The sequence below is a fragment of the Saimiri boliviensis genome, chromosome 11 (assembly GCF_048565385.1).
Source record: "Saimiri boliviensis isolate mSaiBol1 chromosome 11, mSaiBol1.pri, whole genome shotgun sequence".
Taxonomy (NCBI): Eukaryota; Metazoa; Chordata; class Mammalia; order Primates; family Cebidae; genus Saimiri; species Saimiri boliviensis.
In genome coordinates this window covers 14,806,099-14,824,368 of record NC_133459.1, presented here as the reverse complement: position 1 = coordinate 14,824,368, position 18,270 = coordinate 14,806,099, and the positions used below count along the sequence as shown (strand labels likewise).

The following is an 18,270-nucleotide window of genomic DNA, read 5'->3' as shown; positions in this document are numbered from 1 at the left end:
GGGTCCTTCCCACTCTGACTGCAGCCCCACCTCCGCAGACCCCAACACTCACATCCTCTACGCCTGTGACTCCTGTGGGGACAAGTTCCTGGATGCCAACAGTCTGGCTCAGCACGTGCGGATCCATACAGCACAGGCACTGGTCATGTTCCAGACAGACGCGGACTTCTACCAGCAGTATGGGCCAGGTGGCACATGGCCTGCTGGGCAGGTGCTGCAGGCTGGGGAGCTGGTCTTCCGTCCTCGGGACGGGGCTGAGGGCCAGCCTGCACTGGCAGAGACCTCCCTTACAGCTCCTGAATGTCCACCGCCTGCCGAGTGAGCTGGCGGCCCTTCTCTTGACTGTTTATTTAAGGATGGATGGCACCCTGGAAGGGTGACCTGTTCCCTAGAGAGAATAAATTGGATTATTTTCTAATGCTGCCTATAGGTCCCTGTGGAGTGGGTGGGGAGTTGGCAGTTAGGGCTGATGCCACGGAAGGGCTGCAACACTCAGGACCAGCCTTCCTGGGAAGGTCAGCCCATCCCTCCTGTTGAATGCAACTGGAACCAGAGCCAGGCTGGCTGCTTTGCCCCAAGTTGAGGAGTGGGCAGCATACTCGGGCTGGAGAGATTGCGGTACCCTGTGCCCTACGTCCTCATCCCGTCTTCTGTTTGGAGGCGTCTCACCTGTTCAGCTTTAGAGCCCAGCCTCCCCTCGCCCCCCAGCGAGCACAGCTATCACCCTGCTCCCCCTCTGCCCAGGTTGAGGAGAGGTTGGGAAGTTGGAGAAGGGACCAGCAGGGGCAGCCAACAACTGCTTACCAGGGCAAAGCTGGCTCACAGGCCACACTACTGCCAGGTTTGCCTTAGGGGTCCTTTCAGCGAGAGTGGCAAGATAGGCCAAGGAGAGTGCCAGGCCCAGGTCCCTCGCCTGGCTCTGATGGGCCTGGGGGAGGAGACGGATGCCACACTTGCTTCAGCAGAGTGGCCCGAGGACGAAGGCCAAGCCAGTGCCATCATCTTTTGGGAAGGTTCAAAAGATGGCATCTGGGCCACCAGGCTGGGAGCCCAGAGGAACAGGAAGGAGTAGCCAAGAGCTTTGATGGGGAGCTGGGGGGCTGGCAGAGCAGCTCTCACTCCTGTCAGCAAGGAGTCGGGAGGTACTGTCTCGACCCCCTTCCCACAGTTGACCCCAGCACCTGTGCTCCACCGTTTAGAGGGGGATGCCATCTTCTCGCACCGGAACAGGCCCATCTGTAGGAGCCCACTGACATTGCAAGTGAGACGAACTCTCTAGTGTCCGTGTCCCTGTCCCTACCCCAACTCCATAGCTTGTAGAGGATCCAGCTGCAGGAGAAGCCTGTCCACAACCTTCATCCTCCTGTCTGGAGGCAGATACAGGATCAAATGAGCCCCAAGGATCCCAAGCAGGGCCACTGCCTGCTTCACACTGGAAAGGGAGGGGCAAGAGACAAGAAACCAAAGTTTGCCGAGACACTTCTGAGACAACATGGAGCGTGGCTATATTCTGTATCAAAATTGGAAGTGCCGTCCACGTTACCTAAGGACCAATTAGGACCTTGAAGACACCACAAGAGTGAGAAATAGTTAAGTTCCATGTCGATGACAAAAATCTCTTTTGTACAAGACAAAACTATACTTGGGGGGGGGGGAGGACCGCCCAGGAGGCAGAAGGGAAACAGGTCCCATGTACAGACTTGACATGGGGAGCAAAAGCGGGGTGAGGGTTTATTGTTCCCATAAGCCAAGGACCCAGGGTTCATCCTCCCACCCAAGTGGCAATCACATTCACACTCGGTGTGTTTTATATTTTTTAATAAAGTTTGTAATCCAATGGACACACAAAACAAAACTGCGCTGAGAAAAACAGTTTCATAAATTAATAAGTGTTAGGAAGTTGGGGGAGAGGTCAAGGTAATCGGAAGAGGGGTTAGCCAGTCTTTCTGTACAGGTGGCGTGACACTTCCACATCGCGGGAGCAGGACCCGTGCTGTACCGAAGCGCACTTATACAAATGAGTGGGCAATACAAAGTCTGAATATGAAAATAAGATTTCCTCTGAAAACACATTTTTGGCACAGATTAAAAAAAATGTATGTCGGGGGATTGGATTTTTTCAGTCAGTATTATATATATTTATATATATTATATATTTATATATACACACATCCCAAGTTCTGCATATCCCACCAGAGAAAACCTTTCTGTTTGCTCAACTGTAAACTGTACATCCCGGTGAATCAAAGACGGTGGTAGCAGGAGAATTAAGGTGATGCATCCAAATGAGCAAGGGAGAAAAACCCAATGAAATGTTCCTTGACCCCAAGGTCTCAGCAGAAGTCTGAAGTCTTTCCTGCGTTGAGTCCACGATGTGTGTCTATACACACGAGACATCCAGAGTGTCACAGCCTGTCTTCACTGGGCAAAAGTCCAAGTCACTAATTTAGTGCAAAGGCAGTTCTGTTTTCTTGTTTCTTAAAAACAAAAAAAAAATTTTTTTATTCCACTGCCCTGTTCTTTTTCTCCAAAAAGAGGAGAGAGAAACCCAGCCCCAGGGTGTCTGCAAGTCCATCGGTTGGTGATGTGTCCTTGGGGTAAAGCATCATGTAAACATACAAGGTAGCAGCACCACTCCCAGAGGAAGTCTGTCCGACTGAGCCGGGCGGCCGGACAGCGAGAGGCTGGCCGTCTGGCAGTGGAGTCTCCCCTTCAGCAGCTTCTTCCTCTGCTTGGCTGGGTTGCCCTTTGTTTTGATTCACTGAGGTGGTGACTGTTCAGCAGCTCACACGGAGGCAATGACAATCATGAGGTGGGGAGAGATGTTGGAGATGCTGGCAAGGAGGTCAGGGGCCAGGCGGGACAGGTGACTCTCGGAGAACTCACAGGGCGGGAAGATCTGCAGCACATAGGCGGGCTGGAAACAGGACGAGAGAGCAACATGGGACCCTCCGTCTTCTCATCACCCCGCAACTCCGTTTCCACTGGGGGGACCTGAAGAGGCCCAATGCTAAGAACCAGGCTCAGTCCCCAGCCAGCAAATGTCTCCAGGACTATGTCCACTGGAAGACCTACCAGGTGTCAGAAAACTATGAACAGGAACCCCTGGGGCCTCTCCCTGTCGTTAATCTCACGGACACCTGTGTTCCCAGTGGTCCCCAGCTTCTCTCCAGGATGGGCGATGGCACGCTGCCCTGTGTGCTCTGCTGGCTTCTGTCCAAAATGCCCCTTTGCCCACCTCTGGGAAGCTCTGGGACCATATGTAGTGGGCACCAGATGACTCAGCCCACCTACCCTGACCAGCCCCACCTGTGGGTGTACATGTGAAGGAAGGACACAGGAAAACCGACCTGATTGGAGCCAGGGTTGGGAACGTTGATGATCCCTGCTGCCTGCTTGGCCTGCAGGTAAGTGATGAAGGCAGCCTTGAGGGACTCAGTCTGGCTCACAACATCCTCTTGGTCACGGCCACAGGGCAGAGCCAGCAGCAGACAGTAATCTGTCTCCACCTGAGGGAGAGGCCAATAGCTAGTAAGGAGAGGCCTCCTAGTCGACTAGCAACCCATGTCCAATCCACAGTATCAGGTCCACAAACCCCCCTCCCCCTGCCCCACAAGATGACTTTAAAGTCTACCCTGATATTTGAATGGAAAAAAAAAAAGCTTTTTTCAACCTGAGAAAGTTGATTTAAAAAATACTTTTTAAAAATGCAAAGCCTTGTTTCAGGATCTAGAGGCATTTTACATCCCCCCACCAAGTAGAAGCAGAATGGACCCTTCATTGCCCACTTCAAGAACACCGTTACTGGCCAGGTATAGTGGCTCATTCCTGTAAACTCAGCACTTTGGGTGGCTGAGGTGGGCAGATCACTTGAGGTCAGGAGTTCGAGACCAGCCTGGCCAACATGGTGAAACCCCATCTCTACTAAAAATACAAAAAATTAGCTGGGCCTGGTGGTGAGTGCCTGTAATCCCAGCTACTCAGGAGGCTGAGGTAGGAGAATGGCTTGAACCCGGGAGGCGGAGGCTGCAGTGAACAGAGATCATACTACTGTATTCCAGTCTGAGCAACAGAGTGAGACCGTTTCAACAACAGCAAGAACATAGTTAACTCTTCCAGGACAGGCCAGAGACGGGCTGACGGGCCATCTCCGTCTTCCCTCGTCGCAGGTAGGGCAGTTGCTCACCTGGGCCTCAGAGTCTTACCGTCATCCTTCGGGCAACCCCTTCCAGCTGGGATGCCTCCAGCCGCATCCTCTGGGCGATCCTTAGTGGGGGCCCTCCTTCAGAGAGCGGCAGGGACCGATGGGCCAGGACGTTGTTGCCAGAGACGAAGTGGAGCTGCACAGCAGCTGTGTCATTCTTGAGGGCCAGCAGGCCCTGCCACACGATGGGGTACTTCTGCTCACAGGGAAACAAACATGAAGTGAGCTCATGGCTGGAGGGCTGAACCACACTGGATACACCTGAGGCTGTAGCTTGCCGGTCTGTTAACTAGGGAATCTTAGGACATTTAACATGGCATAAAATCTGTGGGGCCAGGAAGGGCGGCCCCTGCTCATGCTTACCTTCAGAAGTTGAACCATATCCACAGGTCTCTGGGAAGTCAGGTGTGGAGAGGAATCTTGTTTGGGGGTTGGTTGGAACTCAGTGTGTGGCACAACCAGTCCTGGTGGGGTGCTGGGGCCAGAGGTTGTTGGGACAAACAATGTCTGTTTTGGGGCAGTCTGAGCAGGAAGAGGGACTGGAAGGTCAGGCTTCATTGAGACAGACACGGGGGAGGGGTAGGAAGTCGGGCCTGTTTCCACTTGTGCCCTCTGAACCTGGGCATGAGATTCAGGTGGCCTATTTGCAGGTCCAGCTGAGAGGCGAGGCTGATCTACTCCTGTCTGGGTCCCTTTTGCCTCCTGGGACACCTGAGGCATCTTGCTGCTTGGTGGCTGGCCGGGCTGGCTGAGTTGGGAGGGCGTGCAGGGTGGTGCGGGCTGGGCAGGCTGTGTGGACTGCACGGGCTGAGGAGGCTGCAGGGGCTCACCTTCAGGAGGAGGGCCCTGGGGTCGGGAAGGAAGGCAAAGGGACAGTCAGTCTGTTGTGCACAAACCCTACGCCCAACAAATGACCCAAAGGGCCACAGGGAAAGGGTCAGACGTGGCATCTCCTGTCAAGTCAGGCCCACAGCAGGAGCCTGAATCAACGGAGCTGCTCTCAGAGTAAGAAGAGATCTCCTATTACCTCCGGCCGACACCACCCAGCAAGAGTTCCCTCCCCATATGCAGAGCTCCCCATGACATGATCTGATCTAATCCTTTCATCTCAGAACTAAGAAAGCTCTTTAAACTCATAAAAAGATCATCTTAGGGCCGGGAGCGGTGGCTCAAGCCTGTAATCCCAGCACTTTGGGAGGCCGAGGCGGGTGGATCACGAGGTCAAGAGATCGAGACCATCCCGGTCAGCATAGTGAAACCCTGTCTCTACTAAAAATACAAAAAATTAGCTGGGCATGGTGGCACGTGCCTGTAATCCCAGCTACTCAGGAGGCTGAGGCAGCAGAATTGCCTGAACCCAGGAGGCGGAGGTTGCGGTGAGCCGAGATCGCGCCATTGCACTCCAGCCTGGGTAACAAGAGCGAAACTCCATCTCAAAAAAAAAAAAAAAAAAAAAAATCATCTTTAGGGATAGCTGACCAGTTCACTTGTACTCAACCACTATCTTTACCAAAAGGCGAATTTTTAAGTATGGACAGTTTCACCATTTTGGCCAGGCTGAACTCCTAACCTCAAGTGATCCGCTGGCCTCTACCTCCCAAAGTGCTGGGATTTCAGGCGGGAGCCACTTCGCCCAGATGCCCAGCCTGATTTTTTTTTCTTTTTTTTTGAGACTGGGCAGGTCTCACTCTGTCACCCAGGCTGGAGTGTAGTGGCACAGTCTTGGTTCAATGCAACCTGTGTCTCCAGGGCTCAAGTGATTCTCCCACCTCAGCCTCCAAGTAGCTGAGACCACAAATGTGTGCCACCACCTCCAGCTAATTTTTTTTTTTTTTTTTGTAGAGATGGGGTTTTGCCATGTTGCCCAGGCTAGTCTCGAACTCCTGGGCTCAAGCAGTCCTCCTGTCTGGGCCTCCCACAGTGGTGGGATTACAGGCACAAGCCACTACACCTAGCCCCTGATTTCCTTAACACATCTCTGCTTCAAAGCCTGCTGAGTCCCACCGGCACACGCCCGGCAGACAGTGGGGAGACCCCTGGCTCACTCACCTGAGCAGCTGTCTTGGTCCTCGAAGGCAGGCCAACAGAGGAAGCAGCAGGAAATTGAGTGTGTGTGAGCTGGGCCGGGGTGTGGTAGGTGCGGATGTCACCGTACCTGTATTCTTGAAACAGCTCCCCACTGGAGTGTACAATCTGCACTCCGTGGGTCACCACCACAGGGGGCGTCAGAGGCAACCCCTGGAGTTGGTTGCTGGGGGTGACTGTGAGGATGCGGGCCTCACCATGAGGAGCAGGGGCAGGGGTGGGAACAGGAACGGGGACGGGGACGGGGACGGGGACGGGGGTGGGGGTGGGGGTGGGGGCAGGGCTAGGGGTGGGGGCAGCTTTGGCATCTGGTGTCTTGGCAGCTTCCTTCCCAGGCTGTTGAGGGGCCTTGCTGGCTGGTGGCACCTTCACCACCCCATCCGTGGCCCTGGGCTGCTCACTGACTGCTGTCACGTGTGGATGCACCATGATCCTCACATCCCGAGGCACGGTATAGGGGTGCAGCCGGTACTCAGACTGCATGACCAGGACTTCTGACTGAACAGGGGCTGCGGCTCGAGCGACGGGAAGGTGGTAATGTACTTCCTCCTCAGGAGGGTGCTGGGAGGCCAGTGCAGGCACGCCGGCTGGGGCTGGCTGTGGGGTGCTGGCACGCTGTGGGGCCCTGACCTCTATTTGCTGGGGCTGCAGCGGTGCCCGAGGAGAATGAAGCGCTTCTGGCCGGATGCTGTAGGTGATGCTGGGTAGCGTGGGAGTGTTCATTCTCACCTCGCCCTGGGACAGGTGGCTCAGGGACACAGTCTGGGTGATGCTGTGGGGTGGCATGATGACAGACTGCTCTGGGTGGATGCTGGAGATGAACTGGGGCACTGGAATGCCTGCGGCCAGCATGACCGTGGCATTGGTGGAGAGTGCAGTGGATGCAGTACTGCTGGGGTGGCTTGCCCTTGGGAATGGGGATGGCCCGGGTCCGCTGGGTCGAGGAGAATGAGCGTCTAGCTTTGTAGCTGCCAAATGGGAGACAGTTCGATCTGCTGGGATGCTGGGCCCTGAGGGGATGTGGTTCACTTCTGTAGGCAGTTTGCTGGGCAGAGCAGGAGGGTGGTGGGGTGTGAGGGTGGACCCCAGGTTGGCCGGTTGAAGGACCTTGGTCTCAATTTTGAGGGTGACGGGGTCAGCAAGCTTTTTGTTCGTGGTGACAATGCTTGGGGTGAGGACCAGCTGGTTGTGAACCAGCACAGGGGGCGTGTTGATCCCCTGGGTGAGAACCTTCACCGTGCCTCCCTGAGTGACAGGTGTGGACACAGAGAGGTGAATGGGCTCGGGTTTCTCCAAGGATGGCCTATCGGCCTTCACAGATGAAATCACAGGAGAGGCATTGTATGTCTGGGCGGTCAGTACCAGTGTGGAGTGGGTGGCCACATTCGCATAGCCTGCAGGAGCTTGAGGGCCTTTGGGTGGAGGCTGTGATGCCGTGACAGAATCCGGTTTGACTTGGGACTTAGACACTGACTGCTGAAATTCAATGTCCATTGCACTGGCTGGGGGGATCTGGCTGATCTTGGCACTGATCCGCTGTGGGCCTTCGGTCTTCTGCCCTGAATAACTCAGGAGCACAACCCCTTCGGAAGTGTTCACACGCAGCCCCGCCCCCGAGCCCGCGTCTGCCGGACGATCGTCGATCACAGGCATGGACCCTGGGTGGAACCGACTGTTTTCATTAGCACTCGCTCTCTGTTTGCACTTTGCTGATGGCGCAATCACTGGCCCTGCCATCGTCACCGTGCCTGTTGTGGCTGTCACACCACCAGATGCAGCAGTAACTGCACCCGCTGTGACGTTCACTGCACTTGCTGTGGCATTCACTGCACCCGCAGCAGCATTGACTGTGCCTGGGGTGGCATTCACTGTGCCCACTGTGGCATTCACTGGAGTGGTGAGAACATTCACTGGCCCCGTAAGAACATTCACAGGCCCCTTCAGGACGTTCACAGGCCCAGCAGGGGTGCTCACCAAACTTTTCAGTGTGGTCACCGAGCCCTTCACAGGGCCTTTCAGGGCATTCACTGGGACCAAGGAGACATTCACCAAACCAGTGAGGGCACTCACAAGGCCAGTGAGGGTTTGAGGAGCTGGTTTTGCCAGGGTTATCTTCTGCGAATTTTCTAGATCGATGCTAACAGGCATCCGGCTAATAACAGAGGTAATTTTGGGAGCAATGACTGGAGCCACCTTTTCCTTGTCAGCAGCTACCAGCACCTCTGAGGCTTGTGTCTCAGAGTTGTTAGTCACTGGAGCTGCTGTTTTTTCTTCTAAAGTCTTTTTAGATTCAACTGGAGGGGGCAGAGCCTCATGTAGGCAAGGGGCAGCACTGACAGGCTCTGCAATGGCCGTGGTGACACTAGTGGAAGTAACACCTGTAGCAGACACATACTTGGGGTCCATGAGAATCTTCCTCAGGGTGCTGGAGCTGGTGTCGATGTCAGAAGCCTTTGTGTCTGGGGGAAGAGCTGCAGATGGGGTGGATTGAGCCCGTGGCTCCTCCTGCCTTGTGATCCACTCTGTGACCTTAGTAGGCGAGCTCTGGTGTGGGATCCCCCCAGAGGTAACAGGAGATGAGAGCTTTGCTGCAGTTACAGAAGGCAGCGTGGGTATGGGCATGCTTGGGTCACTGGGTGGGGTCACCGGGTCACTTTCAATGATGGAATGCACCCTGAACCTGGCTTGAGGCTCCTCATCCACTGGCACTGGCTGGGGTGTTGGGGGAAGGTCTGGGGGCACAGACGCTTTGGTTGGAGTCCTTTCCTCAACACTGATTTCTTGGGACAAATTCTCTGTAGATGGAGTCTTGCCTGGGTTGGAAGTACATGACTGAGGAGGAGTGGAATGGGGTTTTTCACTCTGCTTTTCCTCCTGTGGGGCTTCAGGGTGTTGTGCTGTCGTCCCCTCATTTGTAGCAGGACTCTCACCTTGAGCTTGGTCAGATTCAGGGACACGACTCTCTACAGGAGCCACCACTTTCCTGTTTGTGTTCCGTTTGCGGCGTGATCGGGTTGTCTTCTGACGCCCTTTCTCTTTCCGAACAAGAGCAACTTCCACTTCTTTAGACCCTTTGGCTTCCGGCACCAAGTGTGAGGTTTCACTGCTTTTTCCTCTGGATTCCTTGGTATCTGTTGGGCCTGCTGAGGGACCAGGAGCGTTGCCTGGTAGCCCAGAAGATTCTGTAGCAGCCTCAGTTTCCAGGATGCCAGACACAGCCTCACTGGTCTCTGTTCCTTCCTCAGAAGGCTGCAGCGCCTGTGCGTGGGGCTGCAGATCTGTCTGGGATTCTCCACGATAAGGTGGAGGTGCTGCTGGGAAGTTTTCTGGCTCCCCAGAAATGTCGTTGATGATGGAGCCAATGGCTGCAGCCAGCTCTGTTTCACTTGCTTGGTGTGCAGGCTTGTCCCTGTCCTCTGGGGCAAGGCCCTCTGGTGCATCTGCCTTGTAAGCAGCAGAGGCGGAGGCCTCAGCGAGCTTTGCGATGTGCTCCACAGCCTGCTCCAGCTCCACCTGCTTGGCCAACTGCGTCGCTTCTGAGGACGGCCCAGAGGCAGACACGTCTTCTTTTTCTGGTTCCTTGTCTGGATCAACTAGATCACTTTTCAATTGGGATAAACCATCCTCCTTTTGGGGACTCTCACTTTTCTCAGGGGAGATGGCCACCACCCCTGCTTCCCTCTCCCCTGGCTGCACTGCAGTTCCCCTGGGACTGACAGCAGCATCCACATTTTTTAGACTCGCAGATTTGTCCACTGCTAACCTGGAGTTGCGAGATCTTCCTCTCTTTGATTTGGAGTTTTTTTCAGGGGCTGGTTTTTTCTCTACAACTTCGACAGAGGCGGCTTCAGGAGGATTTTTGTCTGTGCTGATGTCTTTTCTGTCACATTTCTGTTCACTTCCTGCCTCCTCAGCAGCCTTGGGTTCTATGGGGTTCTCTCTCCCGCCTACTTGGGGGCCCACCTCAGTGGCTGCCTCAGGACGTGCAGCATCCACCTTTGGTTCATTTTTTCCCTTTTTTCCTTGGGGGCCGCCACTGGCTGCCGTTTTCTGAGACCGTGGGGACCGCCATCCCTCAGGTGGCTTGAGTGTTTCTGCAGGTTCCTTGGCCTCCTCCTCCTCCTCATCAGCTCGCCGGCGTGTCTTTGGAGGCCTTCCCCTCCGAGGAGCGGTGGGAACCGCCACGGCCTCCTGAAGCTCTCGCTCCAATCTTTTTCTGGTCACTCTTGGTTGCTCAACAGGCTCTTTGATGGGAGAGCGGTTTTCGTGGTCACTCATGGTTGCATAGACGCTCCTTACATTCCGGCGCCTTGTTCGGCTGAGAGGCAAACTTGGTTCGGGATTTTCAAGGTCTGCAGCAGAGTTTTTAGAAGCAGTCCTTGTAATCTTTTCTGCCTCCATCTTCAATTCCAAAAGCTTCTGTGCTTCTCCCCGAGGAGAATTGGACCGCTTGAGTTTTTCCCGGTCTATCCTCTCACTCTTCCTTGTGACAGGCTTCTCCACGATACTCACTGCAGCTGCCTGAACAGGGGTCTTGGAACGTTTGCTTTTGTTTGGCTTTTTATCCTTTGCAGCAACTGGAGGATCAGCCTCTAAATCTTCAGGAGCTGGGGGCTGAGCCTCAGGAGCAGCTTCGGCTTTCTGGTTTGCATCAGGCTCGGCATCAGCAGTGGCATCTGGCTTTTCAGGTTTTGGCTCAGTGGCTTCCTCGGACTTCTGAGCTGGTTTTGAAAGTGGCTGGGTATTGTCAGGCTCCGGATCTACACTGCTCTCTACCTGGGAAAACGAGGCCCCAGGAGTTGGAGGCTTGGCCTCCAGATAAGGCAGCTGGTCACCTGATGAACCTTCCTCAACACCCGCTGGTGTCACGGTAGCTTCTTTATTGGGATCTGCTCCTGGAGGCAGGTCCACTTGTTCCAGCTGTTCCACAGGGGCAGGAGCCGGTTCCGACGCAGGCTTTGCTTCTTCTGAGACAGTGGCTGGCTCCACGGTCTTCTCTTCTGGTACCAAAGGCGCCTCCGCCATTTTGTCGCCAGTGGTCTTCTCTAGCGATGGGGCTGATTCTGGAGTTACGACTGTGACACTGGGAGGCCCAACGGAAGGTGGAGTTTTTAGGTCTGATTCTTTATTCTCAGAAGCAGATTCTGGGGTCTTGGGATGATTCTCTGTATCTTCCTGTTTCTCAACCTCTTTGGGTTTCTGGTCTTTTTCTTTTTCTTTCTGTTGCATTCGTGTGAGCTCCATAAATCTGCTATGGAACAGAACTACTGGCTCCTGAACGGAATCACTGGTGGTGTTTGCTCCCTCAGATGTCTGCCTCCCATAGATCCTACCAGAAATGAAGTCAGAGTCTTCCTCTTTTCTCTCTAGATGCTGCAATCGCTTGGAATCTTGTTCAAAGATTGAGCTGTGTAAAAAACGAGAAGCAAACAATTCCTGCCTCTCTTGCTCTTCTTCTTTATGGTCCTCTTTCTTATCATCCATTTTCCCTTCTGAATCAGTCCTGATTTTCTTCTTTTTCATGTACCAGGATGGAATAGGTCTTGGAGCAGAGTCAACCTTTTCTTTATCTTTGTTGTTTCGAAAATTGGCAAATCGGGAGTCCCAATCAAGAAAAGACCAATTTTCTTCTCGAGATGACGAGAGGGATTTAGCTCTTTCAAGCAAAGCTTTAGTGTCTGGTGTGATTGTCTTATCCAACGCAAAAGAGTAAAATTTGTTCCTTTCTAAAGAACTAGAGAGTCTTTCATCTCGCTCACGTAGCTTATCTTCTCTGTCCCTCAATAAAAAAGACAATCGAGAACTTTCATATAATGCAGAGGCTCTGGGTGAGTGGGATTTGTGTTCACCATCTTCGTCAGAATCAGAAGGCACCTCACCAGGTTCCAGATCTCGTACAGACCTTTTTCGAAGGCTGTCTCTCTTAATTATGCTGTTTGGGAAACTCACATCAAATCTGCTAGGATCTTGTTTCATTTGAGTGTCCCAACGATTTAGTTCATCTTCAGAATTCAAGACAGATAGTTTTATTTTGGCCATATCTGCCATCTGTTCTCTCCTGCTAGAATCATAAGGATTAAATTTTAAAGACTCTTCCCTGACTGTTATATTAGAATAAGGGAGGCCTTTTTCATCTACTTTAGGAGACCCTTTTACTGACATTAGCCTAGGGGAGGCTATGGGATCCTCATCTTCATGGAAGGAACCATGGCGAACACTGGGAGAACAACCAGTCCTTTCAGAATCTTCACTGATTTGGCGTGAACTTCTGTAATTCCTCTCTCTCTTGGTGCAAGTATCAAAATCGACATGATCCATCCTTTTCTTTTTGCTGGGAGGAGAGTCATCGGTGACATCTTGAGGGGGTTTGCCTACCTCGTGAACAAGGCTACGTCTTTCATATTCATCTACATCTTTTTTAGGACTGCCAAACTTCTCAGACTTGGCTATTTCCATCTCCATCTGCTGTTTCCTACGACTCTGCTCCATTTGTTTTCGGTAACTCTGCGTGTGATCGATGTCAATGCCAATTTTTTCTTCAGTATTTACTGAATGTGATTTCTCTTGGCCTGATTTACGTTCAGGTGTTTCATCACGAAGACTGCAATAGTTTTTCCTAACTTCTTCTCTCTCTGATCCTTGATCATCTAATAGCTGCAGCTGTTTGAGCTGTGGTTTTGAGGGAATGGTTTTTTTTGATTGGATTTCTTGATTTTCCACAGGTTCACCTGCTGGTTCTCCCAGTCTTGCTTGTAGGTCTGAGCTGGGCCTTGAGCCAGACCCAACAGAAATACTGGCAAGCTCCTGACAGTCTTTAGGGCTGGCAACAGTGTTAAGTCTGTCCAGTTTGATTTTTTTAGATTCTCTCTTAAGAATTTCTTTCCTTACAGGCTTTCTTTCAGCCTCTCCTTCCCTCAGCAGAATGACCTCTCTAGAGGATGCATCTGGCTGCTTTTTTGAAAGCACGCGAGCGTCTTCCATCTCTGGACTGCTTTTCTTGACCTCTGGTTTTTGCCTTTCTGCTTTCAAACTGGAATCTGCAAAGCGCCTCTTCCTTGCTTCCAGCTTCTCCAGATCCACAGCACTTACCCCATCCGCAGCTTGGTCAGGCTTGAGGTGCTTCCTGGCTTTAAGCCTGCCCTCCTTCTCCACCACTTCAACATGGCTTGAAAGCCCCTTTTCCTTTGGTACTTTCATTCTAACAGATTCCAGTTTAGACAAGTCAGATTTTACAGGCTCCGTCTGAGAGACCTGAAGTTTCTGGTCCAAGGCAGAAGACTTCACAGCGTCATTATCAAGCTTGGCTTTCAGCTTTTCCACAGGAGTGTGGTCAATGACCTTTCCCTCTTTCTCTTTTACTCTAGTCAAAACCACGCAAGGCATGAGTTCTAGGCGGTTTTTTGCTATTCCTTCTTTGTCAGTTTTCTCTCTGCTCAGTTTATTAGAACTCCTTGGCTTTTCAGGGCTTTGTTCTCTCTCATTTTCTTGGTCAGTTTCTGAAGACTGAGAACTAGGGGAGTGAACCTTTCCTTTGCGTTTCTGCCTCTCAGTTTTGTCCTTTTCCACTTTTTCCTTCCGTATTAAGCGTCTCTCTCTCTCCACTCTCTCGGCATCAAAAGTTCGTTCTTTATCTGTCTTTTCGTTTTTTGTATAGCGCTCCAAACGAGATTTGTCAAGTTTCTCGTATCTTGGAGGGGAGAGTGAGCTACAGCTTCCACTCCGGTCTGAGGATCGGCTGTAAAGCCTCCTTTCAGAATCACTGGGCAACCTCTCTGCCTGAGAGGGAGACGCTCCAGGACTCTGTGGACGTCGTAAGTGAACCGGACTTTGACTTCGTTCAATTGGCCTCCTCTCATGGTCTCTGTCCCGGTCAGACTCAAATCTTTCACGTTCTCTTTCTCGTTCCCTTTGCCTGTAACTATATTCCCGAATATCTTGTTCATAAGGATCATTCCTATAATCCCTGTATTCCCGAGGATCATCATAGTATCGTGATTCATAGTAGTCTCCTTGGTAAGTTTCCCATTCTGAATAAAACTCTCTCCCTCGAGCTGGATAGTCCCGCCTGGAATCCTCAGGGTAAGTGCCTGGAGTCCGAACACTCTCATAATATGTACGATCTTGGTTATAGTCATAGGATGCCCTTCGTTCCTCTCTGCCAAAAAATAAGAAAGATATTAGTTCTTTTGTTTTCTCATCACTTATGCAGGAAATCAGAAACTCCTGCTTCTAAAAAAAATCTTTGACATTATTTAATCATTTGTGAAATGATTAGTTTGTAGTGGCTGTCCACTATTGCTTCAAGTAGCTACTAGGCACTTGAAATCTGGCTAAATTGAGAAGTGTATGTCAAATACACACTCAATTTTGCAAACCTAGTTTATAAGAAAAAGAAAACCCAATAATTTATTTAGACTGATTATATGTTAAAACAATATTTTAGATATATTAAAGAAAATTAATTTCACCTTGTCTACTTTTTAGTATGGCTACTAGAAAATTTAAAATTGTATATACAGAACTTGCAGAACTTGCATTATGCTTCTATTGGACAGTGGTGGTTCAACCCTTTTTCAATGTTTCTGGTAACTCCGGTGTGATTGCAAAGCAAACACTAGTTATTGGACAATGTCCCCACACTCCTAAGTCTCCCATAAAACTACTATTCTACCAAAAGATATTCTTACCACAACTTGGGAAATAAATGCACTGTTTAGAAAAAAAAAAAAAAGAAAAATTTTAACTAAAATCTTACCATCTATGTGACCTGTATGATATTGGTAACACTTCTGTCTAATTCACAGGTTTTTTTTAAATAATACACTGGAACCCGGTTAAGCCCTCTGAACTCAGTCTCCTCACTCATAAAATGATGGCAGCTTTCCCTCATAAGGCTCTTTAAAAGATTAAGATAGCAACTGTAAAAACTTCCCTACCATAATCCTAGGCAAACACTGGGCCTCAGTAAATGTTGTCACTTTCCCCCCGGCTGCCAGCTAACAAACCAGGGATGACTGCAAGCACCATGAGAGAACACCTCCGGTTTTAAGGAACTTACCAAAGGTTTTCTCCCACAGAGACCTGTCTGGTGCATTCAAAAGAGGATTACATTTATACACAAGAACATATACGAAATTAGATACACCTGTATCAGAGGCCAATCACTTCCTTCACTCACTCTTTCTCAGCAATGTTTGTTCTCTCACGTAGGTACAGCTGGCTCATTCCAGATAATATTACCATTAGCAGCTCACTGAAAGAACACTAGAACTTAAGCCCCATAAAGGCACAGGCTTTGTCTTCCAAAATTTCTCTAGCTCTTACAACAGCACTTGGCTCATAGCAGACACTCAACTATTTGTTGAAAGAATGAACTTCAGAAAAATATATCAAAGCTGCTACTAAATGATGTTCCAACTCCTTTGAACAGCAAATGAAGCATCTAGACTGAACGTTCCAACACTGGAAGCATCGATCACACATTCATTCATTCATTCATTCATTCACAGAGTCTCACTCTGTCTCCCAGACTGGAGTACAGTGCCACAGTCTCAGCTCACTGCAACCTCCATCTCTGGGGTTCAAGCGATTCTCCCATGTCACCACCACCACCACCACCACCACCACCCTGAGTAGCTGGGACTACAGGCATGTGCCACCACACCTGGCTAATTTTTTTGTATTTTTAGTAGAGACAGGTTTCACTGTGTTGGCCAGACTGATCTCAAACTCCTGACCTCTGGTGATCTGCCCACCTCAGTCCCCTGAAGTACTGGAATTACAGGCATGGGCCACCACGCCTAGCCTATTACATGTATTTATATTGAAATTTCTCGGTTCAAATGAAATATTTTATTATGTATCTATGATACGTGGTTTAACTGAAGATGATCCTTCCACAGCTCCATGGGAAGGGAATCAGATTCCTTGTCTAAATACTGACCAGCCATCTCGTAAATAACTGTTACTAGACATGGAATTAGGCTAATTTAACTCATTACCAACATAAATACATACTTTGAGGAAGTATTTTCCACATGAAGGTGAACCCACTGTATACCTTCAAAAACTATAAAGTGAGTAAGACACCTAGAACAGTCATTAGTTTACTGCCCATATTAATGGTAGGCTTGAGTCTTATTTTTAAAACACAGTGTCAAGATTTTTTTAATTAAGCAAACTAAAACTATTTCTAAAAATATGAGCCAAGCATGGTGGCTCTGGCCTATAATCCTAGCACTTTGGGAGGCCAAGGTGGGAGGACTGCTTGAGGCCAGGAGTTCAAGACTGGCAGGATCAGCACAGCAAAATCCCATCTCTAAAAAAAAAAAAAACTTAATAAAAATTTAAAAAGTAATAATATGAAAAAATGTTTTAGGAGGCAGAAACATATGTGTATAAGCATTCATGCTGGAGTACTGTTCAACTTAACAAATACTTATTTTGCCGGGCCCCATGACCACAAAAAGAAATAAGCAGTCTGGCCCTCAAAGAATTCAACAACTTAAGCAGGGACAGCACAACTGGCACTTGGACCATGTACAGGGACACTGAGGAACTCCAAAAAGGTTCAGAAAGAACACTGTTCACAAAACCACACAATATGCAAAGTACCATAAAAGTAGATGTCATTTGAATCACAATGTGATCCTGTAAATTCATCTTGAGAACCACTTTGGTAAAGGGTAAGCTCAATGTACTAGCAGGTAGTAACTTGGGGTTTATCCTCAGCTCAACCCCTTTGTGGCCTGTGACCTTATTAGCAAACGTTCCTTCCATAAAAAGGGGTTACCTGACAGAGTACTTGAGGGATCAAATGAAATACTAATTGGAAAATGACAAAGCCCTGTGCAAATACAGTTGTCATCTACATTCCTGAGCTGAATTACCATTAGCATTAAACATTTTTTTCATTCATGCATCAACTATTCAGTGAGATAACTTCCATTCTATGGAGGAAGCAAGATCCTTAAGGTCTGCTGCAAAGAATGCATTCCATAAGCACTGCCATCTGAAACCACACAGGGCAAACCTGGGTCACAGGTTTGAGGGTCCCACTCTCTCCTGCTTCCTCATGAGGAGATAACCACCACTTGAGAGGGATAAATAACACAGAACAAAGCCAAAGCCAATTAGTTCATTACCAGAAAAAAATGAGTTTTGGCCAGGCACAGTGGCGCATGCCTGTAATCCTAGTACTTTGGGAGGCCGAGGTGGGCAGATCACCTGAGGTAGGGAGTTTGAGACCAGCCTGACCAACATGGAGAAACCCTGTCTCTACTAAAAATACAAAATTAGCTGGACATGGTGGTGCATGTCTGTAATCCCAGCTACTTGGGAGGCTGAAGCAGGAGAACTGCTTGAACCTGGGAGGCAGAGATTGCAGTGAGCCAAGATAGTGCCATTGCATTCCAGCCTGGGCAACAGGGTGAAACTCAGTTTCAAAAAAAAAACCTGAGTTTTAAGTAGTAATATACAGGAAGTAACACCCACATTACATTATTCAACCCTCACAAAATTGCTCTCTTAAAAATATTTAATGTACACAGAGGATGTTAATGGATTTTCTATGTTTTAGGTGCAAGTAGGCCTCCGAGATACTTTCCACTCATGTATAGATAAGAATTCTGGTAAGTATTTACTGTATTAACAATGAATTCAAATTGCTACTTGGGGAGGCAGCATGGAGAACTTTTTTCTCTCCTAAGACACACACATCCTCTTGCATGTGGACACACAATCTTATGTTCACTCTCCTCTCTTACACTCACACAACTGAGAAAGCCTACTAGGCCTGATGTGCTAGCTACAGGACTGTCAATCTCTGAAGCTTTGTGATTTGGATTCTGATCTGGTGAGAAACTATCAAAACCTGATTAAGTTTGGGCTTTAGAGATTTTGACCGTAGAGAGCATTTTTCATTTAAAAAGCACCAAACAGGCCGGCGTGGTGGCTCACATCTGTAATCCCAGCACTTTGGG

At 49.8% G+C, this 18,270-nt stretch overlaps 2 protein-coding genes across 15 annotated transcripts in view; one reads left to right on the top strand and one right to left on the bottom strand.

Annotated features, from left to right (window-relative positions):
- ZBTB17 (zinc finger and BTB domain containing 17) overlaps positions 1-418 on the top strand; it is a 36,072-nt gene extending 35,654 nt beyond the window's left edge. For all 9 annotated transcript variants that reach the window (XM_074380122.1, XM_074380123.1, XM_074380124.1 and 6 more), the window contains one exon: positions 39-418. In XM_074380122.1, coding sequence (XP_074236223.1) covers positions 39-322 — 284 coding nt within the window. In that variant the 3' untranslated portion in view covers positions 323-418. The remainder of the gene's footprint in view (positions 1-38) is intronic.
- A 1,383-nt stretch (positions 419-1,801) lies between these two features.
- SPEN (spen family transcriptional repressor) overlaps positions 1,802-18,270 on the bottom strand; it is a 99,611-nt gene continuing 83,142 nt past the window's right edge. For all 6 annotated transcript variants that reach the window (XM_039473557.2, XM_074380116.1, XM_074380117.1 and 3 more), the window contains 5 exons: positions 6,254-14,444; positions 4,568-5,050; positions 4,206-4,400; positions 3,351-3,509; positions 1,802-2,917 (listed from right to left, as the gene is read on the bottom strand). In XM_039473557.2, the coding sequence (XP_039329491.1) occupies positions 2,786-2,917; positions 3,351-3,509; positions 4,206-4,400; positions 4,568-5,050; positions 6,254-14,444 (9,160 nt within the window). In that variant the 3' untranslated portion in view covers positions 1,802-2,785. The remainder of the gene's footprint in view (positions 2,918-3,350; positions 3,510-4,205; positions 4,401-4,567; positions 5,051-6,253; positions 14,445-18,270) is intronic.